Source organism: Polypterus senegalus, chromosome 10 (genome assembly GCF_016835505.1).
Source record: "Polypterus senegalus isolate Bchr_013 chromosome 10, ASM1683550v1, whole genome shotgun sequence".
In the NCBI taxonomy this organism is placed as follows: Eukaryota; Metazoa; Chordata; class Cladistia; order Polypteriformes; family Polypteridae; genus Polypterus; species Polypterus senegalus.
Window position 1 is genome coordinate 7,800,036 of NC_053163.1, and position 25,453 is coordinate 7,825,488.

The following is a 25,453-nucleotide window of genomic DNA, read 5'->3' on the forward strand; positions in this document are numbered from 1 at the left end:
ATTTTAGCATAATGGAAATACATTTTAGAATTAAAGGTTCATACGATGCTGGGTGTGCTGCTGCAGCTCAGTAGAAGGTGACCTTTAGGCCAAGGCTTGCCAGGATGAAAGCGCAGCTTCTCATCAGCGTCAGGGAATCGCCATATTGTCTACACATATTATTAGCATGCATGGAGCCCTTGTGGGGAACATCATCAACATGAATTGGCAAAATGCATTTGGACGGGGTGGATAGCAGCAGCCAAGGGGTTCAAGAGAGATGGTAAATAGAAGAGGGGATGGGGGGCAGCTCTGTCTGGCTCCTTTGCTGATATGACCTACGTGGTGGCAGAGTACAGGATTTTTCAGTTTGTACCACTCATTAAAGTCCCCCGCTCCTCCTCCTCGGCACCAACCCGTCTCTACTAGTGCCTTTGTATTCCTTCATCTGCCTGCTGGCGATACAACCAACTATGAAAAGGTTCTGACATGATTCGCTGTTGTGTCTAAAGTCTGAGGTGTACACGCTAAACGGGAACGGCGCCAGTCCAGTTCCCCTTGAACATAATCCCACAACCCAACAAGGGGGTGCAACTCCCAATTCTAAAGATTCACAAACTGTGGTCTGCCGTAACCTCGACCTGCACTGACGGGAGCTTCTCCCTCCGAGATATGAGCTTTATGGAATTAAATACACGAAGCAAGTCCTAAGTATCCTCACCCCGCCGCCCCATTCCTCCCGAGGGGACTCGGCCCTATTCGGCAGAAAGATGACAGCATCGACCACCCCTGTGTGGTCCTGGTAAATGTTTAAAAAAAGTCGTTTTCACATGACTGTATATGTGTGCCTCACCTAGAGGTCCATGGGGGGCCTCAATCCCGCCTGGTCACATCCTAACACCGCTAACGTTGTGCGGGATGGCACATGTTAAATGTTATCAGTCAGTGCCACGCTGCGGTGCACCCGATTGTAATGCGGAAGGCAACAACATTCCGTAAAGTAGAACTGGACGTCCTAAACGGGAGCACTGGGTCCGTCCGTCCTTCCTCACAGCCCCCTTTCCAAAAGCAGAACTCACTTCGAGCTACATTATTTGTATGAAAATGTGCTAGAAATAAATGTTATTGTTGTTGTAATGAGGACAAGTAGAAAAGCTGGCAAAAATCAGAGAGCAGTGCTAATGGGAACAACCGGTAAAAAATGTGAACTGGCCGGTGATGGGAGGAACGTCTGATAATAATGAGGTCTTAAGAGGGGGGTCAGGAGGTGAAACGTAAATCAGTAAACGATGAAAGCTTCGTAACAGAGACATCCGTCCTCTTTTAGCAGAGACAATACAAAGTAAGAGTCCTAAAGAATAAGCTTGCGATTTCTCAAGTCAAATTTAGACATGAAATCAGGATCAAATATTTGATGTCTTCGTTTAGGGTGGCGCAGTGCTTAGTGCTGGCGCCCGGTCCTCCTCACCTCTCCTCTCCTGGGGGAAGGAGGGGGGTCACTTTATACCGAATTGTTCACCACAATGCAGCAGTGCAGAATGAGTTTGGTTGAAGTTCAAAACAGCGGGCAAAGTCTGACAGACCCCAACACGCCCCCCCTGCTGCCCGAACCGATAAACCGTTTCCTGACACCCCGACGCGTTCCAATGAAAACCTAACAATGAATCACTGAGCTGCGAGAGGTGACAAACTGAAGGTCTGACCACAGGTGCTGCTGTCATCATCCTGAAAATAACACGCCATGTTCCGGAAAGAGCGACCCTCTTTAATCGACCGCAGCGCACGGCTGATCGTCATTTTATGAATTTCAAAGCAGCGACCGTCGTCGGACTGGTAAGTGAGACGCTCGCTGAGCTCCTCTCGTTTTGACCTTTAGGTCCTGGTCATTGTCGCGAGATCGAACGGGGAACCTCCTGAAGGTTTGGGTTCAAGCGGTCAAACCGGACAGAAACGGCGATGTTTGAACCTCAAAGTCAGACGAATGTTTTATTTTCACTTGAGTCAGATGCGCGCCGATGGTGCAGACAGCCGCTGCAGAAAACGGATGGAGACCACATCAAGATGTCTGAACCTGCATCTCAATATGGACCCTCATACGTGATGCAGGATTTAAAGCACTGGCGCAAGGGTTACTGAGATGAAGACTACAATCCGTGCGACTGATGGGGGTGTCGGAGTGCTGCGCTAGTGACAGATTGAATGTTAACATCAAAGTCATTTAGTCGTATTTGTGGGCATCGAGATGCTGCCACGCGGCATTAGGACGATTTTCGACTGTCGTGCCCTCAATGGGGCTGGCGTGTTTTCCCGTTGTTCATGTGAATTGTATTCGGTTAATCCTGCTTCTTTTTAACATATATATATATATATATATATATATATATATATATATATATATATATATATATATATATATATATATATATATATACAGATAGATATATACACAGATATATATATACAGATATATATAATGTTAAAAGGAGCAGAATCAACAGGTATATATATATATATATATATATATATATATATATATATATATATTCTGTTAGGCTGATGGGCACTTCTAGGCTGGCACTGTTTGCCACGCTTTGATTGACAGGTGGCTTGTTCAGGGTGGTCTCTACATACCACCATTAATTGAATTCTTATATTCCTTTAGTAGCCTTCCCAAACACACACCTGAAGTGTCCATTTAACTCTGGTGGTCTTAACTGTGTGCCTTGTGCCCATTGCTTTGATAGTTCTACTTGAACTCTGAACTGAGTAAAGATAAAGAATCAGCAGCCATGAACTGCCCAGCGGCTGCCACTGCATGGAGTGTGAAAGCCACAATGTGTTAAAAATGGAGATTGTGACCAACTGTATTACAGCTTGAAGTGCTGAATGTGTGTGAAGAAGGACTTGACTGTTGATTTAAACTGATGCTACCTTGGAAGAGTGTTTGCTGAGAAAGGCACAATACAGGGGCGTAACTAGGACTGGGTATGTGCTGGTCACCAAAATAAATTAGGGTCTGCCTTGAGTGAAATTAAAACTGTCCACCGTTAATGAGAGCAGAATTACACCTAATAGAGTCACGGGAGGGCAGGCTGTAGCTGCCCCGTGACACTGCAATGAGGATGAGAATGCCTTTTATTGTCACTATCCACATGTACAATGAGATTAAAAGCAGCTCCTTCAGTGCAGACATATACAGTTTGTAGAAGACAACAAGTAAATAAACAGATGGTGCAAAAAGTTCTGTGATGCCATATACTGTACATATGGAAAGAATAATACCTACTGCACTATTGGGTTATTGCACATTATTTAAATATTTCACAATAATGATAATCAAGTGCAGTGAGTAGTGGATGTTGGACCCTGAGAGTAATGATATTGCACAGTTATTATCAGTACCATTTAGATATTGGATATTGCACAGTTGATGGACAGAAGGAAGTCCAGGGTTTGTGGAGTTAAACCGTGTAGTCAGTGCATGTGTGAGTTTAGAATGGTTATGGCTTTTGGGAACAAACTGTTCTTGAGTCTGTTTGTCCTCGTTGTGATGCACCTGTAGCGCCTCCCTGAGGTCAAACAGATCAGAGCCAGGGTGGCAGCTGTCCTGGATGATGCTTTTTGCTCTGCTGAGGCAGTGGGAGGTGTAAATGGAGAAGCAGGCTAAGAAGATGGATGGCGTTGTGGGTGTGAGAACCAGCATGAACCTCCTCATCCCGATATCAGGTAGGCAGGAATATAATAATAAATCCCGGCAAAACAACAAATATGCAGTCAAAGAGGTGGTCCCCCAGAGTCCAACCGACTCTGACACAATGGCCCACCTGTGCTGCTTATATTTAGGCCTCATGCATTACACAGTCTGGCTGGACTGAAATTCAGTGCGAGAGGGCTGAGAGGGTCCTTATTGTCACATCTGCACTGAACGTCTGACATGCACGTGTTAAACAAGCTAGTGACTCCCCACCACTTTCTGGTTGCATGATGAGTGATGTACAGAAATAAAGGTGCTATAATAGAACAGAGAGATGGACGGGAAAGGTGCTGCATAAAAGGCTTATAGGGTCATTACGGCCCATCTTACAGACTACAGTGAGATTCTGATTTGCTTGTGCTAATCGACATGCAGCACCTCACCACCCTCCAGAGCCGTGATTAGCGAGCAGATAGATGGATGTGCAAGGGACTTTATAATAAATACATACATAGATACATGTGAAAGGCACTATATAATACATAGATACATGTGAAAGGCACTATATAATACATAGATAGATGTGAAAGGCACTATATAATAGATACATACATGGATACATGTGAAAGGCTCTATATAATACATAGATAGATGTGAAAGGCATTATATAATACATAGATAGATGGGTAGATGTGAAAGGTGTTGTATAATAGGTTTCTTGGGATCATTATTGCCCCATGTACAGAGCACAGTGAAATTATAACTCGCATGTGCTAATGAACATACAATATGCTGTCACTCAGTAGAATTGTGTTTAGTGATAGAGAGATATGAAAGGCTGTATATTAGGGGTGTCAAACTCCAGGCCTGGAGGGCCGCAGTGCCTACAGGTTTTCATTCTAACCCCTTTCCTAATCAGTGACCAGTTTTCACTGCTAATTAATTTTTCCCCATCACTTTAATAGCCCTGTTTAGAAGAGTTCAGCCCTCTGAATTAATTCCTTTCTTCATAAAATGACAGCCAAGCAGAAATGAGATGTGAAACGAGCTGACAGATGAGCAGCTAAACTGGGGCTTCAAACTCGAACCAATTTCACTCCAGTGACTTTCTTAATGAGAAGCCAATTCTTGCTGTTAATTAAACTCGTTATTTGATTCCATAGCTTGTTGCTGCTCTCATTCTGCCACAGCACACATTTTGAAAACTGTTGTTTTTCTGTTCTTTCTAAGAGCACCAATGTCACTCGAGGCCTGGAGTTCACCATCCCTGGGCTATATGATAACTAGACAGGAAAGGTATCTATCTATCTATCTATCATATAGTGCCTTTCACATCTATCTATCTATCATATAGTGCCTTTCACATCTATCTATCTATCTATCTATTATATAGTGCCTTTCACATCTATCTATCTGTCTATCTATCATATAGTGCCTTTCACATCTATCTATCTATCTATCTGTTATATAGTGCCTTTCTCATCTATCTATCTATCTATCTATCTATCATATAGTGCCTTTCACATCTATCTATCTATCTATCTATCTATTATATAGTGCCTTTCTCATCTATCTATCTATCTATCTATTATATAGTGCCTTTCACATCTATCTATCTATCTATCTATCTATCTATCATATAGTGCCTTTCACATCTATCTATCTATCTATCTATCTGTTATATAGTGCCTTTCACATCTATCTATCTATCTATCTATCTATCTATCTATCTATCTATCTATCTATCATGTGACACCTTTTAATTCTATCATCTACTCTCTCTACATATAAAATCCTAAGCCTAAAAGAGCAGCAATTTTATGTGACGTTTTTATGTCACTTTTTTGTCACACTTTAAATCGGGCTTATTTCAAAACCTACATATATATATTTGGTATCATTCTTTTCAGAGTTTATCAAACTTTAATGTTATGTTGTTAGATTTTCAGATTTTTATTCCATTTTCAAATGATAAACTAAAATATCATGAAAGTCGTGGTTTTTATGTTTGATCGAGTAAACTTTCTTTCACAGGAACAAACTATTAAATAATAAAGATGTCTTCACAACGCCAATGTTTGTATGGCAGTGATTTAGTTATCTGAAGGTCGCGTTGCGATGACTCAATGCACACTTTAGTGATTTTTTCCTTTTATTTCAATGAGTCATGTTTTTTTTTTTTTTAATCTATAAGAATGTCAGTTAAAATGAACACATCGTTTACTTCGTCTCTTATAAACTCATAGTGGACCTCAGTTTAATAGGAATACTCCAATCGGTAAGAGAGTAAATATTTTATTCTCATTTCATGATTTTTACTCCATTAAATAATAATTAATTTTTTCTTTTACATATTTATAAAATTTTGTGATTTTTTTTTTTTGTACATTTACAGATTTTACTAATATTCTGGCTACAAATGGGGGTTGGGCACTGAAGGCGCCGGGGAGGGGGAGGGGAGCATTATTCTAATCATTATTATATTCTGTTATATAGTGCCTTTCACATCTCTCTCTCTGTCACATGCATCTGAATATCTGTGTAATATAGTAATATAAATAATAATTGAGGCTCATCGTGTGAGTAAACCTTTGATATTTTGAGCCTTATGAATCTGAACTTCTGTGCCACATTAAAGACCCTGCAGCTTGTTTTCTAGAATGTTCTTTCGTCTCCGCAGGCTCTCGCACACGTGATGTCTGTGGCTAATCTGAGGCCTTGACTCAGCAGATCTCTGTGGGTGGGTGAGTTCATTGTGCTTAGGACTGGTGTCTTCAGTTTGTTGGGTTGTCCTCTCGGTGTCCACCATGTTAGGTCCAACCAATGGCATAATCAGATTTTCATTTTTTTTTGCTATGGGGGTAATCAGGTACATGAATATTAATTTTCTCTCTGATCAATCAGTTGGAGTCTGTCATACATTTCAGACAGGAGGACATAAATGTCCTCCCAGCTATACCTTTGGGTCCACCTGTCTGGTAGCAAGTTGCCCGCAGTTTTGCCTTCTGAAGAGCTGAAGTTCTTTGTTCCTCAGGTTTTTCAGTCCATGCTGGCTCAATCGCGTCATGCAGTTCATCCAGTAGTTCAGGTTGCCAGCTTGCCGTCCCACTTGGCCTTTGGCGTGAATTGGGGGTCTCTGTCGGGTTCATGGAGTGTTCTTTGTGAAGGTTGGCGTCATTCATTTGAAGATGGGCACGCTGTGTACATTATGGGCTGCACATGGTCAACAACAGTGCTTAGGCATGTTGTGGCACTCAGAAGAGAGGGAGTTGATTTTCAGCTGCCCAAAGTGTGCAAAGAAAACATTCAGAATAGACCCCTGGCACATGACAGGATGGAGCACAGACATTCATGTGGTTTACTGCCAGGTCTGACCTGGGCAAAGATTACTCTAATCTTCAGGCATCCTGTTCTGGTGGTCACGTACCCTCTGGAGCCTCGCTGACTGCACTGGCCATCTGCTGGTGCCCGTCTGCTGGAAGGTCAGGCCTTTCTGCTCACTTAGACAAGTCTGGCCATCCTCCTCTGACCTCTCAATGGAGTGCAACCAGGACCACCTCAGGTGGGACCCACAACTCGTATACGTCAAGTGTCTTGCCCATTTCAGCGCCAGCAGGAACAAAAACTGAACTTCCTGAATGCATCTGCATGCTATAGAAATTAGATAGATATGGACGGTGCTGAGAAGATGAAAGCAAGGAGAAATGAAAGGTGCTCCATAAATTAAAGGAGATAATGAAAATGACAATATAGATCAAGATAGATAGATAGATAGATGTGAAAGGCTGTATGCAATAGATAGATAGATAGATACTGTATATAATGCATTTGTCATTCCAACATTTTGCAAATACAATACCAAATAGCATTTAGAGAAGCTCCATGTTTCTTACTATTTTGTCTGTTATTAAACTTAGTTATAGTCATTCTGATATTTATTTTTTAAAGAACTTCTGTAAAAAAAGACACATTTCCTATCTATCTATCAATCAATCAAATGGTTCAAGTGAGTCACTAGTGCCACTTCATGCACCTTTGCTATACACTCTGACCTGAGCAGAGATACGTCAAGAGACAAAATAATGTAGCAATTGACTGAGGCGCACTTCTTGTGGGCTACAAGGAACGTTCTGGAAGGCTGCCACACTAACTGCCTCTGTTCAGTGCTGTACCCACTAGAAATGCTGGCATATCTGTGGTTCAGTCTTAGCATATTAAGCTACACTGCTGGCAACAATTTCTGTGCAGTGCTGTACCCAATGCATCATAATATCTTAGAGCGGGTAAGGCAGTGTAAGGACGTCAAGCTACAGTACTGGGCATATTTCGGATGGTTGTCACACTAGAGACCCCGCTCAGTCCAAGTATGCCAACCCAATGGTGGGAACGTTCTGGAGGGTTACTACACTAGCTGCAACTGTTCAGTGGTGGCACCCCAAGCTACAGAAGTGTGATGTTTCTATCTATCTATCTATCTATCTAACACAGTTGGAAACCAATTAAGTGTAAATTTTGCACACAAGTTAGGAGGTTTTTCTTTACACAAAGAACCACAGACACATGGAATAAGTTACAAAGTAGTGTGCTGGAGTGTAGGACTTTAGAGACTTTCAAACTTTGACTTGATGTTACTTTGAACAATCTCGGGTGGACTAGTGTGTTGGACTGTATGTGCTAATGCTTGCAGTTAATATATTCAGTAAGAAATTAAAGAAACAGAGGACTCCTTACATAAAATTTGTACAAAATTAACAGAGCTCGAGTCAACAAAAAAATAAAATTTGAACAGCAATAGCTTACCATGGCCTTGAGAAATGGGTTAGTTATGGGGTGCTCTCCGGACCTGCTGGAGGTAGTGGTGAATCAATCTATGTAATTTTATGATTCTGTCAACTATACTAAAGTTAATATCTATCTATCTATCTATCTATCTAAGACATGCATTGCATTTATCATTTCAACAGATGGCGTATCACAAACATTTGTTGAATTGCATTTTATTACTACAAATGGTTGTGATGTGCCACTTGTTGTAATGACAAATGCAGTACATTTTATTGCTACTTTTAGGTGTACATCAAAAGCTTAGATTTCAAACCATCTTAGACGGGTAGCACAGCTAGTGGCAAATAAATGATTTATTCCGCCTCCATTTGTCCTTGAACAAAGAAAATGTTGTGTGTTGTACTTTTTTGACCCTATAAGCATAAGAAAGAAAGAGAGAGAGAGAAAGAAAGTAAGTGACAGGTGGATTGATTTGGGTGAAGCTCGGCGGATGTCACACTTGCTTCACTTTGACGTCTTTGTTTTGGTTTTTGATTTTCGTCTGAGTTTTCTAACTTTTCCTGAGTCCATCTCAGTTGTGACCCTGATTTGGCCCAGATGGACGCAGACCTGGCCTTGCGCCCACTATACCCCCCTCCCCTCCCCCACTCCCATGTCTCTCTGTCTCTTTCTCAGGCGCAGTTTCTCTTGAGGTGAGCAACTTTGGGAACGGCTTATCAGAAAAGCTCTGCTGTTCTTGGTTTCCGAGGGCGTTTTGCTGTGGGTTTCATCTGCTGTTTTATCTCGTGCTCATGAGGGTTTCTTTTTTTTTTTGTCTGTCTCTATTTTCTCACCTTTGGCTGTTGTACTTTTTTTGTTTACAGGAAGCTGCCTTTTCTTACAGAGCTCGGCGTTGATGGCTTACTAATTGGGTGGTTGCCACCATTAGAGGCCCGGTATGCTGCTCAGGCTCTTACGCTCGATTATTTATTTCCGAGTCCGTGAAGTCGTGTTCTGCGACTTGGACATCTCTCACCTCGGTGGCTCCACTGCTTGCAGCTTTTTGTTTAAATTTAATGTGCTATTTACAAAGTGAGACGCCAACCCTCTGTCTCCACTATTTAAGTTTGTCTATAAATGTGGCAGGTGGGTGGCACATTGGCATGCGGTGCTCGGACTTGTGAAGTTTAGATGCTCTCTTGAATATCCCCTGTAGCTCAAAGCCAGGCTGTGACATTCAAATCTTGACAGGAGTGGCACACAGTCAGGTGCCACCTCATTCCACCGCTGGCACCATTAACCGTAGAGTACTGGACAGAGGTCTGGCCAGCAGCACTGGGCTGGCATGCAGATGTTCGAGTCCAGTTCAAGGACCCCGTACTGGGAATTGGGGAAAGCTTATTTGGAAAGCCAAGTCGGATTCAATAGTTAAATGTTGAGAGTGGGTGAGTGATATGGGGGGCCACGGCTATAAGGAGAACACACTTGTTTTCAGAGGTGGGGGGGCATCCTGTTTGATGGGCTGCCTAATTTGTTTTTCTACAAAGTGAAGAAATATCTGATGGATGTTTTGTGACTATAATCTCTCTTTGGTTAAAAAGCCACAGTCAGAAATTTTATGCTGTTGTTCACCACAGCAGTTAAACCTCAATAAAGCAACGTCCTGCAAACCCATTCCCCCCCAACCACCCGTCCCCCCGAGCCATCAAGTCTGATTTGAACTGATAATACACTCGGAAGAAAATAATGCAATATGTTTACATTTTATTTGATTTTATTTAAAGAACAAAACCCAGTTAGGGGCGTTCCGGGCCAAGATATGAAGGAGGTTAAGCGAAACAATGATGGAGAGGCGTCAGGACAGAAGGGTTTAAGGGGAACCGGTACGATGGACCCCACCAAGAACAATATGGAGACACATAAGAGGAGATTCCGCACAAATATCAGAAAGCTTTTTCTTCATGCAAAGAGCCACTCAATGCATGGAATACATGAGCAAGTAGTGTGGTGGAGAGCAGGGGCCTCATGTATAAACGGTGCGTACGCACAGAAATGTTGCGTAAGAACTTTTCCACGTTCAAATCGCGATGTATAAAACCTACACTTGGCGTAAAGCCACGCACTTTTCCACGATACCTCATGCCTTGTCGTACGCAAGTTCTCCGCTCGGTTTTGCAAACTGGCGGCACCCAGCGTCAAAGCAATGGTACTGTTCTTGTGTGATTACTCATTATTTTCATGATGCGGCTTTATAAATACACAGAAACTAACTGCATATTGTTTATTAGTGTAATGCATCTGATTGTAATTAACTCGTAACAATATAATGGTCCAGGGAACAGCCATAGTATTCCAAATGCCATAACTGCTTTAGCGTTGTTACTCTCACTTCTTATTTCAGCTCCTCCCGTTAGGAGTTGCCACAGCAGATCATCTTTTTCCATATTACTCTCACTGCACGACTCGGAGTATTTATATCACTGTATCTGAGTGTGTATCACAGCAGCAGCTGATCGGAAAGAGAATTATCGGTATACGGCATTAAGCACATGCTGTCTCTGCCATGGCAAAACGTTTCAAAGCCTTTCCTGTACGGACCTCGCGGTTCAAAACAGTTTAATCCCAAGAACTTTAAATGCAGCCAATCAAGTGCTCCTTGTAGAACTGTTAGGACTTATAAGTACAATCACCCCACTGTAAACTTGCACTATAGTTATAATATCGCACAACCTGAGCCACTTTGTAAAGCGCGTATTTACATATGATGACAATATTATTTTAAGGTGAAATGCAGCAAAATATGTTTGTTAAATTATACAGATAAAACTTTAACTTCATTTAAATAATCTATATTCTTCACTGGGAGTGTCGTTAAGGATAGAATAATTAAACATGTACTACAAAGATATTTCAATGTTCTTTAAACGTTTTGAAGAATTGGCGCTAAGCTTACAGATGGCTTAACGTCTATTACAGAGCTGATTGTATGGCGATCGGTTACTTGGGGAAAGAAAAGCACTGACTGCAGTGACGGCTACGCCAATATATATTGAATATAAAACAGAAAGAGAAAATAACAACACAGCTAAAAACACAGCGACAAATTTCGGCAAAAGTTAAATGCTTGTGTCATGAGCACAAACGTTCTTTAACTCCTATCATCATGAAAATGACATCACGTATACATCTCAGTATTTTAGTTATTCAGAGAGCTGTAATATCACGAATGTAATGGACTCTGTGTCCAGTTGGAGGAAGAGAGCCAGTTTAAGAAGCAAGTAGTGATTCACACACATAGAGCACATAGAAAATCAAATACAAAACAAAGCATTTAACGTGCTACTTTAATTACGATGTGATTTTAGAAACTGGTTAATTAAACGATTTTAAGATGAAGTTTATAATGTTCTACTTTAATGACAAAATAAACTACGTGATTAAAGTGGAAATGTCGAGATTGAAGTTGACATTTCGTGCTTTTTCCTCACTGTGTGCCTTTTTTCTCTGTACCCTAATAAACTTTCATATGACACTCAGACAGTGGGCTTACAACTTGGCTTTCCACGGCGACTTTGATATTTGACTTCTTTTTTATTTCCGGCACTGTGCGATTTTGTGAATGTGAGCTTTCAAGTTTCTCCAACACGCTATGTCACTCGATCAACTTCCTTTTGTTGATTATACCACAGTTTATTTGAACAAATAGTATGTTTTTCCTTTGCCTCCACTTGGTATTCGCTGAAATTCTTATATTTTCCCCGTGCTTTTCCCATTGTCTTTTCACAGAAGGCTGCGCTTAAGGGCGATTTATATTGATTTGCATATTCAAATAGGCGTAATTCTGGGAGGATTTGGGGCGTTACATAATGCGCGTGCACGAGCGTTAGTTTTCACACTGATCGGGATTTATGTAGCGGAAGAACGTGGAAGTTGGAGTACGCACAGATTCCTGCATCTGGATTTTTCTGTGCGTAAGCACATTTCGGCTTTTGTGCTTACGCCATGTTATAGTGCGAGTTCTACGCACGGCGTTATACATGAGGCCCCAGGACTTTAGGGACCTGCAAAGCTCAGCTTGCTGTTATTTTGGAGAGCCAAAGTGAATGGGCTGTATTCTACTACCGATGCTCTTTAACGTTTTTCTTGAGAGCATCACAACCACGGTCCTCAAAGATCACCAGAGCACTGGAGGGCCCACCATTCCTTATGGGAAGATAAAACGATACGGTTATGCCACAAGATCTGAGAGCCTCCCCAAGACACTCCTGCAAGGAACAGACGAGGGAAAAATGAGAAGAGACAGTCAAAGAAAAAGTGGATGGACAACATCTCAGAGGATGTTTGCTGAAAGCCAAATGCTGGCTGAATTCTACCACTGATGCTCTATAACGTTTTTCTTGAGGGTATCATGACACGAAGATCACCACGGTACAGTTAGCATTGGTGGGCATACCATCCCAAACCTCCAATTTGAAGATTACATTGATAAACTAGTGGGTGGGAAGTGAAGCTGAGCTTGGCCACCTGGTGGTGCCTGGAGGATGCAGTTTCGAAGCATGGCATGAAGATCAACACGGAAGAGAGTGCATTGATAATGCACAGTGGAAAACCAGTCATAATGAAGATCTCGGCTCATGATCATGAGTTGTAGACCATTAGCCAGATCAGGTATCCAGGTTCTGCAATCCATCAAGAGGGTTCAATAACTTAAGTCATATCAGGGGCCGCACAGACAATAGCAGCCCAGGCAAAACTGAAGCCAAACTGGAGAGACAAGCAGATCAGCTTTAATGTCGCCTTAAGATTACAATCATTTTATACATATGTGAACCCGGGACCTCGATAGCATGAAATCCAAGCAGTGGAGATGAGGTGCTACAGAGTACTTCACCGACAAGAAGATCTGTGGCATCATCCAACAGCAATTGGTCAACTATGGAGACCCCCTCATCATTAGATAAAACGGTACGGTTGTGCCACAAGATCTAAGAGCCTCCCCAAGACACTCCTCCAAGGAACAGACAAGGGAAAAATGAGAAGAGACAGTTAAAGAAAAAAGTGGATGGACAACATCTTAGAGAAGACCCAGGTGATGTTTGCTCAAACCCAAATGCTGGCTGAATTCTACCACCGATGCTCTTTAACATTTTTCGTGAGGGTATCATGACTGATGCCCTGAAAGATCACGAGGGTATCATGAGAATTGGAGGGCGCATCATCCCAAACCTCCGATTTGAAGCTGACATGGATAAACTGGTGGAAAGAGAAGCTGAGCTTAGCCACCTGGTGAAGTGCCTGGAAGACGCAGCATCAAAGTATGATAGCATGAAGATCAACATGGAAGAGAGTACGTTGATGATGAACAGTGAAAAACCAATCATAATGAAGATCTCGGCTCATGATCATGAGTTGTAGACCATTCGCTAGATCAGGTATCCAGGTTCTACAAACCGTGAAGAGGGTTCAATAACTAAAGTCATATCCGGGGCTGCACAGACAATATCAGTCCTGACCAAACTGAAGAGACAAACAGATCAGCTTTGATGTCACTTTAAGATTACAATCATTGTATACGTATGTGAACCCGGGACCTCGACAACAGAACTGCAGTGAGAAGTTCAAGCAGTGGAATCGTTTTGGGGATTTTCTACTTCATCAGCGATGAGATTTGTTGCATGTCTTACTTGTGGTCAGCACTTATAGCATCCACAGGCTGACCTCAAGGTCTGATGGCCTATCCTGTCCCCAGATGGTGACATTTCATTTGGTGACTTTCTAGCAGTACACAGTAGAAATGAAGAAAAAAAATCAAAAAAGTGACCTGCAATACAAGGTGACCATCTAGAGAATGATACCTTTTCACTGAACTGAATCAAATTCTTATTTATATTTGAACATCCCTTCCAGTTTGGTGGATGAGCAGGCAGCACTGCCCTTGATTGGTCTTTCACTTCCATCGAAATTGCAAGAACGCTGGCAGACCGAAACATCTCATGGAGGCCAGATGATGAATTCTTCCCTAAATTGTGTTACTTCTTCAGAGCTAACGTTAAGTCCAAACCCAGGTAAGGAGGTCATATCCGTTGGTAGTGTTTGCTCAAATGTCCTCTTTAAGCCTTCGCCAGACTCTGTGGTCAGTTTATTTTTTCCAGCAACGCCAGGTCTCTATTCTTGAAGCTGAATGGCTGTAGGTGACGTTACCTTTAAAAACCGCATGAGTCATTCTTCTGCTTTGGTTGGCCACAAGAACAAGGTTTTTAGACCTATTAGGGGGTTCTAAAAGTCTGATACCTTCAGCAGTTTATTTGAGATGGGAAAGTCACATGACTTCTGCTGGTCTTCTGTTCTCTGTGGTCTGCTGTTTTATTTTTATCCTTCCACATCAAAGCAGAGTCAGGAATCATCAGGGCTGCTTTTAATTACTGGAAAGAGATGGTATCTAATTCCCCAATGCAGCTCTGCAGTGTTTCTCTGTTCCTTATCGTCTAAGTTTGTGTTTCAGTGTCCAGCCACATGAGGTTGAGTAGAAGGTGTGGGCGGTTGGAGGGAAGAGGGGATACAAATGTATTCACTTGGCTCATTTTTGGTTTCTTTATAACAACAACAGAAACCCCGTTAACGATCACCAGTCGAAAATTCACTCATGTGGTGTCCCCTCAATCAAAGCTCCTGGATTCAAAGTGCAGTATACTGCCATCTTTGACATTCGAGCTACAGGAGAATTCTGCTACTTCTAGTGAACAATCGGGCTTCTGACTGCGAGGACGTCTGCTTTTCACTGCAGGCTTACTCCACATCACCTTCACTACACCCACCCCTTCCCATCTGAGGTAATCCCGGAACAAACCCCGAGATTAGTCAACGGTCAGAAATTTACTCAGCTCATGAGTTTGTTTGCACTTTCAGTACTAACTGTTAAGCTTCTAGGCTACGAGGGATTCAATCCGAGCAGGAGATAAGAAGTTAAGATCTCGTGTTGGATTTGAAGTTCTCATCCAAAATTTTAGAAATTTTCCTGGATTGGGACTTTGTAGTCTGTCGGGTAGTCCTTTGATCCTATTTTTCAATCTGTGTCCATCTTCAGACACCACTTGTTTATCTCGAAGCGCATTACATTCAGTTTCTTGGACAACAGACATCATTCGGTGCAAGATGAGAGCATGTGCTTTGCTTCCTCCAGGTCAACCTTAATTACTTTGATTATATTCTCAGATTAGCTTGTTTTATTCTCTGTGGTTTTGTTCGTTTTTCCTAAGATTTCTTCCAACATAACATCGAGATTATTGCATGAACGTTCCACCAGATCCTTCATATCGGAGTTCACATCCAGTGGCTCTGAGACAAACAAATTTCTCCATAGTGACTTTGTGATGACCAAAACAGACGTGCTTTTTCACGACATTTACACCAAAATTTGTTTTTGCCGGTGATTTCACGAAACACCAAAGTCATGGAGGGAGGGGTTTGAAGTTTTTTTTTTGAGGTAGAAAACAAAGACAGTTGTTCCCTAAAGCCGCGTTCACACTTATGGGTTCTCTTTTTTTCTTTTCATGGCTGCCTTCCGGTAAAATAAATTCTATTTACTCCTCTCGTTCACATCACTGCGGCGGTTCAGTGTGTTTTTCCAGAACGTGACGTCACCATAACTTATCAACCATCCTTTTCTGTTTCTGGCTGTGGTTCAGTGGGGTCCTTCAGAACTGCCAGTAAATTATAGGCTCCACCCCCATGACCTTAAATTAGAGGATGTTACATTACCCCCGCCCCCCCCCCCTATATTCTTTGCAACCAGGTGAACTAAAATTATAGTAATTATTACGTCAAGTTATGCTATATTTATTCCCTCTTATTTTCATTAACGCCTGGTGGACCTGAATTGTTATGTCATATTAATTTAATTTTTTTCCCCTGTTATTTTCATTACAGTCTGCCATTTTCTCCCAGAAGTTTTCCAGGCAAGTTCATTTTCAGTGATGGCAGTGCCAGGGTCAGGTGGGTCTATCCTGCTGGCCTGGCTTTCCATTTTTCTTTGCTGCATCAACCACCTGGATGGTTGCACAACTGGCACACCCAACGAATGCAAAGAAGCTGACTTTGTGCCAGGGTACAACCTGGCGGGTGAAGGCTTTGATGTGGTCAAAATGCAGCGCAAAGGCTCCTATGTGATCAACACCAATGACTGGAAGAAAAAGGACCGTACCTGCACCATCTGCAAGAACAGCCTGATGGACAATGCCGTGCAGAAGCTGCCCCTTTCCATGGTCGACTGGCGGGTGGCTCCCTTGTGTAATAACAAGTTGTCCAGCACGGTCTATCAGTCAAGTGAAAGCCTGGTGAGCTCCAGCACCTCAAGCATAGAGAACAACTGGAAAGCTGAACTGAACATCAAGGTCAAACCTGAACTGGAAGGGCGTCTCATGATTGGGGGCACCCAGTCGAAACTTTCTGAGTATACGATGGAGAAGTCCAAGAATGACAAGTATGCCTTCACGAGCCATGAAGTGTCCTGCCGATATTACAGGTAATTAGATTCTCCATATTGAGAGTGAAAACCGTTGTGATCACGATGTCCCAGCATGCAGATGGTCTTGAGCCTCGTCTATTAAGCTGCACACCATTGAGTCGCAGTCAGATGGTATTTAGGGTCGTGGTACAATAGCTTTGGCAGGTACATTTTGAAGAATTCAACTGATTTTGGGAAAGACTACCTGACCGGTCTTGACTGTTTTTGGTCCATCCTTTGGCTACAGTTTTATTACACCTTTTTCTGTCCTTGGTGAGCAATACTTCAGTTCCTTCCCTGGTATTTCAACCCTTGATTTGTCCTTGTGTTGTTTCCTTTAGTTACACATCTCCTAGTTTATTTCTTAATAATTACCCCATCGGTTCTGCCAACTAGTTTAGGAGAATCCTCAAAGCAAGTGAGAAAATCAGGTGGACTGTGAGCTGAAAACATCGAGCAGCTGTTAAGAACTTATTTGAACCACATTGCATAATTTCTTTTCTACAAAATGAATTTTTACATCATCACAGCACAGATTTTTTTCCCATGGATACTACGGAAATGTATTTTAAAAAATTGCTTATTTTTTGTGTTCACCACCATGTTGTTTATAGCAACAACACCCATTGCTGATTCTGTGGCTCACATGTGACATGACACAAGAACACGTCACGTTAGAACAATAGAACCTTAGAAAAACTTTTGATGAGAGCTGGCTATTCAGCCCAAGAAGCTTGCCAGTCCTACCCACCTATTTCCCCCCAAAACAACATCAATTCAAATTCTGAATGTTCCTAGAGTCCTAATATCCAATGAACGACTTGATATCTTGTTCTATGTTCACCTATAGTTCTCTGTGTGAAGAAAAACTTCTTAATGTTTTTGTGAAATTTACCCTTAACAAGTTTCCAACTGTGAGCACATGTTCTTGTTGAACTCCGCCACTATATAGGATGGCGGCACAGTTAACAGATTCAACAAAATTTATCTAATAAAGGAAACACTTTGACAAAAAAAATGTAATAGAATTTAGGATCTTCCAGCTTAGCTTTCATCAAGAATCTAATCTCTGTTACTTGTTTTGACTTTGCTATTCTTATTTCTTTCAGTTATGTTACCAATCCTTGCTTATTTGATGATTCTTTACCACTCCCAATTTAAATCTTAACATCAATGTTCCCTTGAACAGTTACAGGGTGGTGGCAGAGCCAAAGCTTCACCCAGAATTCCAGCGTACACTGAGGAAGCTGCCGAAGGTTTTTGATGAAAAGAGCAAGAAAGCATATGAAAAAGTCATCGAAACGTTTGGCACACATTACATCAAACAGGTAGGTAAACTGGCGGAGGGCACCAGTGCCGAGCTCATGGCTGTCTAGACAGCATCGAGTTCAGCCTGTTGGTTATGTTTTTATAGAACGTATTTCTTTGTTACATGAATGGTGGCATGAGTGGACGCAGCGGCTCTTGGCTCTGTTTTGGTGCTTGGTTGTGCTAATGTGTGTGTATGTAATATGTGTGTTGTGTGCTAAGATGGATCCGTATAGTTGTACAGACTTAATCAGTATTTGGCGGACATTTCAGGCATTTTCGGGCAGTTACTAGCAGATTTGTAACATGCCACAGGATATAGCGAGATCTCCTGGGGCTCTTTTGATTGTTATCGGGTTCGAGAGATGGTGCAGATGGTGTCATGAGTTCAAGCAGAAGTGAGGATGCTGGGCAGGCTTACTGGGTACGCTAAGGAAGCAGCCACATAAACCCCTAATAACGAGCATCTTCCTCACAAATGCCTAATCCATCGTCCACAAATTAGATGATCTGGAATTATTGGCGGCCGCAAACCTCTGTGTTCGTGAATGTTGTGTGATAATTATTACAGAAACCTGGCTGTACCCGCTTATCCCAGACAATGTAGGGCAGCTGGCGGGCCACACCATCTTCCGCTTTGAGAAGAGAGGTTGGAGGTCTGCATGTTGTGGTAGATGGCCGGGGGAAGCCCTTTTGAGGAAAGGACCAGGGGAGTTGACCTATCGGCAGTAGTACCACCCCCGGGACACGAGAGGGCAGCTCCCCTGATTTACATCGGGGCCAGAGTTTGATGAATCCTGACAAAAATACTGTTTTTTGGAATTATGTCTGTATGTGTGTGCGTGTAAAAAAAGAAATGCAAGGAGATAGATGGATGATATTTGGCATGTGGTTCTTACACCAAAATTGTAGATCTGTGTTAACTTTTGGGCCAAATCCATCAACCAGAAGCAAGAGCGGGCTGGACCCATCCTTCAACGTGTGAGGTGACGAGGTCGGCCCACTCGGCCCATTATTCATTGTAATGAGTACGCGGCTCGCTACTCGCTATGAACCTATGATATGAACTCTGTTGCCAAACTTTATCTGTACACTGTTGTTTAGACACAACTTAAAATTTGACGACATGCCCTTAAATAAAATGTAATAAAAATTTAGTAACATGGCTTGCACGTTATTAGAGTACATGTCAAATGTCAATGTCATGTCCAAGTGCCAGTACCCTAGTAGGCTCGTAGCTTACACAGTTCGCTGTTTTTAGCCGCCACATCATCAACAATACCGTTAGTGTCAAGTTTGGCTAAAGGACATTTTTCTCCACCGACATCAACATGAGCGCCTCAAGATGTTCTTGCGTTGTTGTGCTTCTCAGGCGGCTTTTGATTCTCTTCAACACAGAGAATGATCTTTAGGCGGCCTAAAGCAAAGTAAGTGATTACAGGTATGAAAAGATTACTTTCAACTCGATAATCAAACTGCTCATTCACAATGGAATAAATGATAACCGAGGATATAATAAAAACCTCACATGACTGAAATGCTCCATTAATTTAAAGATAAACTATAAATGTTCCATCTTAATATGAAAAATTCCTATGCTTTATAACTATTTCCACACACTAATAATCGCAGCTAAAAACCACTAATTATCGCTTACGCTGATGACCAGAGAATAATAAAATACATAATCTAAACTAATTATTAGTGCCAAAGAATTTAAATTCTAGATATGAGATCAAATACATTGCAATAATGTATTGTCACGCTTGGGTCACAGAATTACACAGAAACACAGGAACTTTACTCAAACACTTCAAACAAACAGTTCTCTTTCAGAAGTAAAATCAGCTTCGTATGTAGTTAGTTCTCAATTAAAAGAATAGACAAACATCATAGGGGTGCACAACAGGAGCGGAACCCCCCAACAGGAGCAGAGGATATCTGCGAGAGGAAAGAGAAACAAAGCAATTTGCCAAGAGGACAGGTGCTGTTCAGGCTTTAAAGTATGCGAAGTACCGCGTGAGAAGGATATCACGCGACAGGGCAGCAGCACCAGTCCAGCAAGTAAGGGAGCAAAGTGAAGGTATTTATTCCCATTTTATCAGCGTTTAAGAGGGGGTTTAGGAGGAGCATCAGTGTCTTCTAGGGGTGCGTTCAGTCCCCCGGTTTACAGTATATGCTAACCAAAATGTAGCAGTGGGCAGCACGGTGGTGCAGTGGGTAGCGCTGTTGCCTCGCAGTTAGGAGACCCAGGTTCGCTTCCCGGGTCCTCCCTGTGTGGAGTCTGCATGTTCTCCCAGTGTCTACTCTGGTTTCCTCCCACAGTCCAAAGACATGCAGGTTAGGTGCATCGGTGATCCTAAACTGTCTCTAGTGTGTGCACCCTGCGGTGGGCTGGCACTCTGCCCAGGGTTTGTTTCCTGCCTTGCTCCCTGTGTTGGCTGGGATTGGCTCCGGCACACCCCCGTGGCCCTGTGGTTGGGATATAGCGGGTTGGATAATGGATGGAAATGTAGCGGTATCGAAACAGAAATCAGTAAAAGGCAGTTTTGACCAAATTTTTCACTGCAACTGACAACTAAAAGAACTTGATGATGTAATACGGTATATTATACAGGGCTACTGGACAAATAATGTTTAGTCAGTCAGTCATCCAACATGCTATAACCTAACACAAGGTCACGGGGTCTGCTGGAGCCAATCCCAGCCAACACAGGGCAGGAACAAATCCCAGGCAAGGCGCCACCCCACCGCAGATAATGTTTAGTTGTTTAGAAAATTAATTTTAATGTCAAACAGTAACCAGTACATCAAATTTATTTCATGAAACAGCCATCCCAAGTCCAGATCAGAGTCCGTGGCTCACCGGGCATTGCCGAAATACCCTAATGGCCAGTCCACCCCGACCCGAAGTGGTACTTTACCGTTTATTCATGCAGCTGCAGCGTCCTGTTTATTCACCTTTACTTCTATAATAATTGTTCAACACATTAATAATTTGATTTGGTGTTGATGGTAATATAAAAATATCCTTGCCTTGCGGTTTTCTCCTCAAATATCCATCCCCATATCTGAGTATATGAGAAAGTCGAGGGGAGTGGGAGGCCACTCGCGATTTTTCTGCCCTGCTATGCTGACCACCTTTGCCCCGTTTTTACTCAAATGTGTTTTCTGTCCCAAGCTTGGTGATGCTTCTGGTGGTCATTAAGTTCTTCCTCTTCTTCTGCCTTCCTCTCCACCCCAGGTTCAACTGGGAGGAAAGATCAGGAGCGTCACCTCCATTCAGACTTGTAAAGCTGCTTTAAAAGGTCTGAACGTGGACGACGTCAAAGACTGCCTGGATGCTGAAGCCTCCGCGACTGTCGGGGACAAGGTTAACATGAGAAGCGAAGTTCACCACTGCAAAGAGTCCAAAAAGAAAGGCGAATCCCAGCAGAGCTTCCACAACACCTTCAACGATCGTGAAACCCAAGTGTTTGGTGGCAAATTCTCCAGCCCCGACTTGCTCTTCTCCGCATCCACGGATCCCAGTGCTTATCAAGAGTGGCTCGAAAGCCTCAGGACCCAGCCAGACGTCATCGCCTACTCTCTGGAGCCCCTGTCCAGTCTGGTCCGCTTCAAAGGCCCCCTGAAAGAAAATCTACGACAAGCTGTGAGCCACTACGTCCTGGAGAATGCCCTCCTGAAGAACTGCTCGAGCGTTTGTGCGGTGGGAAGCAGAAGTCCGGCACGTGATTCATGCAACTGTGTCTGTCACAGCAACAATATGGTCAACTGCATGTGTTGTCCCACCCAAAAGGGTCTCGCTAAGATTACTGTGACTGTCAAGAGGGCGACTGGACTCTGGGGGGATTACCACAGTCAAACAGATGCCTTTGTAAAGGTTTTTCTGGACCAAAGGGTCGAAACGACTAATGTGATCATGGAAACAAATGACCCCAGGTGGAACCGCCAGTTCGACATGGGGTATGTTAATCTTGCAATGGTAGGCCAGCTGAAGTTTGAAGTTTGGGATGAAGATAACAAGTGGGATGATGACCTCCTGGGCAGCTGTACCGTGCCTCTTGAGCAGGGGCCGAAGGAGTCCCTCTGTACCCTGAACCACGGCTCTCTCTATTATTCATACAAGGTGGAGTGTGGGCCGAGCCTGGGGGGAGCGACATGCTCTGATTACATCGCCAGTCCCATGCACACCAACCTGAAGAAGATCTTCGTGTCTAGAAACTCTGTGCGGGTCCCCCAAAAGGTCCTCTTGTCAATGGGGGTCGGCTTCTTCAGCGCGGCTGCCAATGCCAGCACCAGCGTGACAGGGACGGAGGGCCATTGAAAGATCACAAAACAGAAGGCCATTTAGCAACCACTTCTTACTTCTTGTTTTACTCTTCATAAAACAAATCTGGAGCAGAAGATCAAATCTAAATGCGTGCTTAACAAATTAAACCCAGCTTGGAACGTACAGCCCTGGAGATCCAACTGAACGTCAGCCTCTTCATCTAATTGCTCTTCTGTGAAAGTTTCCTATTTGGGGGCCAAATTAGCCAGCGACTGTCTGCAGTAACAGGAGTGCAGCTGGCGGCATTTGAAATTTCTGAAACAGCCTGCAATGAGGACCACCAAACCTGCTCATTGAGGGGCAGGAGTGCAGTGGATGGAAAAAGCAACATCTTTGAGACAAATATAGGAATGAGTGACTGCCTGTTTCATGTTGTACTAATGAAATCTATCTATCTATTATATAGTGCCTTTTCTATCTATCTATTATATAGTGCCTTTTCTATCTATCTATTATATAGTGCCTTTCATATCTATCTGTCTATCTATCTCTGTTATATAGCACTGTACAAAAGTCTGAGCACGCTGTTTTTAGCGTCATCACGTTCACTGGTTATGCTTGAGCATGCGCAGGTGTTATTTTTGTATTTGATGCGCAGAAACGCTGGACTTCCAGGAGTCTGCACGTTGCTGCATTTGTGTTTTTTTTTTTTTATTTTTTATTTTTACTTCGTGTGCGTCTCTCTGATGTAAGTTAAACGCTTTGTTGTTAATTTTATTAGAAATATAAGAGTTTTTCTGCAAGTAATGATGAAGCTCTTAACGACATATTCAGGCAACCCTTTATGTGGTGTGAAAGTGTGTTCAGTTCAACGTTTAAAACTGTATAAAGTACACTCAGAAATGTTTTTTCTTTATTAAAATACTGGAGCTTTTCGAGAGCAGACTTGGTAGTGCCAGTTTAAGTAATGATGTTTTCGAGTCTACAGTGCTAACGCATCTGGAAACTTTTATTCAGCGCCTTTGCCAACGACGGCGCGTCATAGCGCTCTGTTAATGTCTACCGCCATCTACTGACCTTTTTAGGTATTACCAGTTTTTAGCATTCTGTGAGCTTTTACAGTATTTCTGTTTATTTTATGTTATTGTATTTATTCAGTTTTAGAAACCACACACACGCACATTTATCTGCATATAGATATTTAACTCTGCCATGCCATTGCAACGAATCCTTCCTTTGCAAAGTTCAGCAGTTAATTGAGTCATTCTACATTAATTCTGGTCTGCTTCTTCCTTCTTATCAGAGATGAGGATTTGGTGCCACATACACACCAGTTTGACACACGCACTGTTTAACTAGCACCTTTCTATTTTTTTCATATAGTACCTTTCACATTTATTTATTAAATCATATCTTCTGCATCTATTCATCAATTATATAGTGCCTTTCACATCTTTCTTTAATATGGTGTTTTTCACATCAATTTATGCTTATAATACAGCATCTCTCACACCTATTTGTTACACAGTTATCTGTTATATAGTGCCTTTCACATCTATTTATTTTATAGTGCCTTTCACATAACCATTTTACTTTTCTCTATCTAATCTGCATTTCATATGTTATAGAATTATTTATTTCATAGTGTCTTTTACCTGTCCATCATTCTGTCTTTTATGTAGCACATCTGAGTGTTCTATCTATCTATCTATCTATCCCTGCCGATTAGATAGATAGATATGAATTTTAATATATCTGTCTATCAAACAAACAACAGACACAGAAGAAATGATTATAGGTATAGTAACAAAGACAACTTCAATGGTTTATGTTTCCAAACATGGCTGAGCTTTTGAGTATATTCTGTTTTTATAACAGTATTTTTAAATATTATGTCTTAATAAAATTAATTCATATTTGAAAGATCTGTTTTGACTTTTTCTTTTTCACCATACGGTCCACAGTAAATCTGGCAATTAAACATTTATGGCCCTATCCTTAATAAATGATAGCCACAAAAAAGAGTCTCACAAGGTCAGTGTCAGTGGTTAAGGGGTGGCTGATGAAGCGATTTCTCACAGGGTCACCCTGCACACCAATCAGCCGGACCTTAAAACATGGGAGCACCCTACCCCAGCCCCCATACACTCACCTAAAGGATTATTAGGAACACCTGTTCAATTCAATTTCTCATTAATGCAATTATCTAATCAACCAATCACATGGCAGTTGCTTCACTGCATTTAGGGGTGTGGTCCTGGTCAAGACAATCTCCTGAACTCCAAACTGAATGTCAGAATGGCAAAGAAAGGTGATTTAAGCAATTTGGAGCGTGGCATGGTTGTTGGTGCCAGACGGGCCGGTCTGAGTATTTCACAATCTGCTCAGTTACTGGGATTTTTCACGCACAACCATTTGTTGGGTTTACAAAGAATGGTGTGAAAAGGGAAAAACATCCAGTATGCGGCAGTCCTGTGGGCGAAAATGCCTTGTTGATGCTAGAGGTCAGAGGAGAATGAATGGGCCGACTGATTCAAGCTGATAGAAGAGCAACTTTGACTGAAATTACCACTCGTTACAACCGAGGTATGCAGCAAAGCATTTGTGAAGCCACAACATGCACAACCTTGAGGCGGATGGGCTACAACAGCAGAAGACCCCACCGGGTACCACTCATCTCCACTACAAATAGGAGAAAGAGGCTACAATTTGCACGAGCTCACCAAAATTGGACAGTTGAAGACTGGAAAAATGTTGCCTGGTCTGATGAGTCTCGATTTCTGTTGAGACATTCAAATGGTAGAGTCAGAATTTGCCGTAAACAGAATGAGAACATGGATCCATCATGCCTTGTTACCACTGTGCAGGCTGCTGGTGGTGGTGTAATGGTGTGGGGGATGTTTTCTTGGCACACTTTAGGCCCCTTAGTGCC

The 25,453-nt window shown here is 42.4% G+C and overlaps 1 protein-coding gene across 2 annotated transcripts; it reads left to right on the forward strand.

The window, feature by feature from the left end:
* The first annotated feature begins 1,620 nt into the window (after window positions 1-1,620).
* Window positions 1,621-24,444, forward strand: LOC120536656 (perforin-1-like). Of its 2 annotated transcripts, none has more exons than XM_039765089.1 (4): window positions 1,621-1,812; window positions 16,364-16,958; window positions 18,130-18,268; window positions 21,493-24,444. In XM_039765089.1, exons 2-4 carry the CDS (start codon window positions 16,411-16,413, stop codon window positions 22,573-22,575), a joined length of 1,770 nt encoding a protein of 589 aa, XP_039621023.1. In that variant the 5' UTR covers window positions 1,621-1,812; window positions 16,364-16,410; the 3' UTR covers window positions 22,576-24,444. The 2 variants fall into 2 exon arrangements, with proteins under 2 accessions (XP_039621023.1, XP_039621022.1); XM_039765088.1 differs by lacking the exon at window positions 1,621-1,812 and adding an exon at window positions 14,313-14,502.
* The last annotated feature ends 1,009 nt before the right edge of the window (window positions 24,445-25,453 follow it).

Bases quoted from the DNA above. Each gene is read 5' to 3' on its own strand.
- LOC120536656 (XM_039765088.1), top strand. From the start codon at position 14,442: ATGATGAATTCTTCCCTAAATTGTGTTACTTCTTCAGAGCTAACGTTA. The intron at 14,503-16,363 runs GTAAGGAGGTCA...TTTTCATTACAG, and splicing joins AACGTTAAGTCCAAACCCAG to TCTGCCATTTTCTCCCAGAA. The intron at 18,269-21,492 runs GTAGGTAAACTG...TCTCCACCCCAG, and splicing joins GCACACATTACATCAAACAG to GTTCAACTGGGAGGAAAGAT.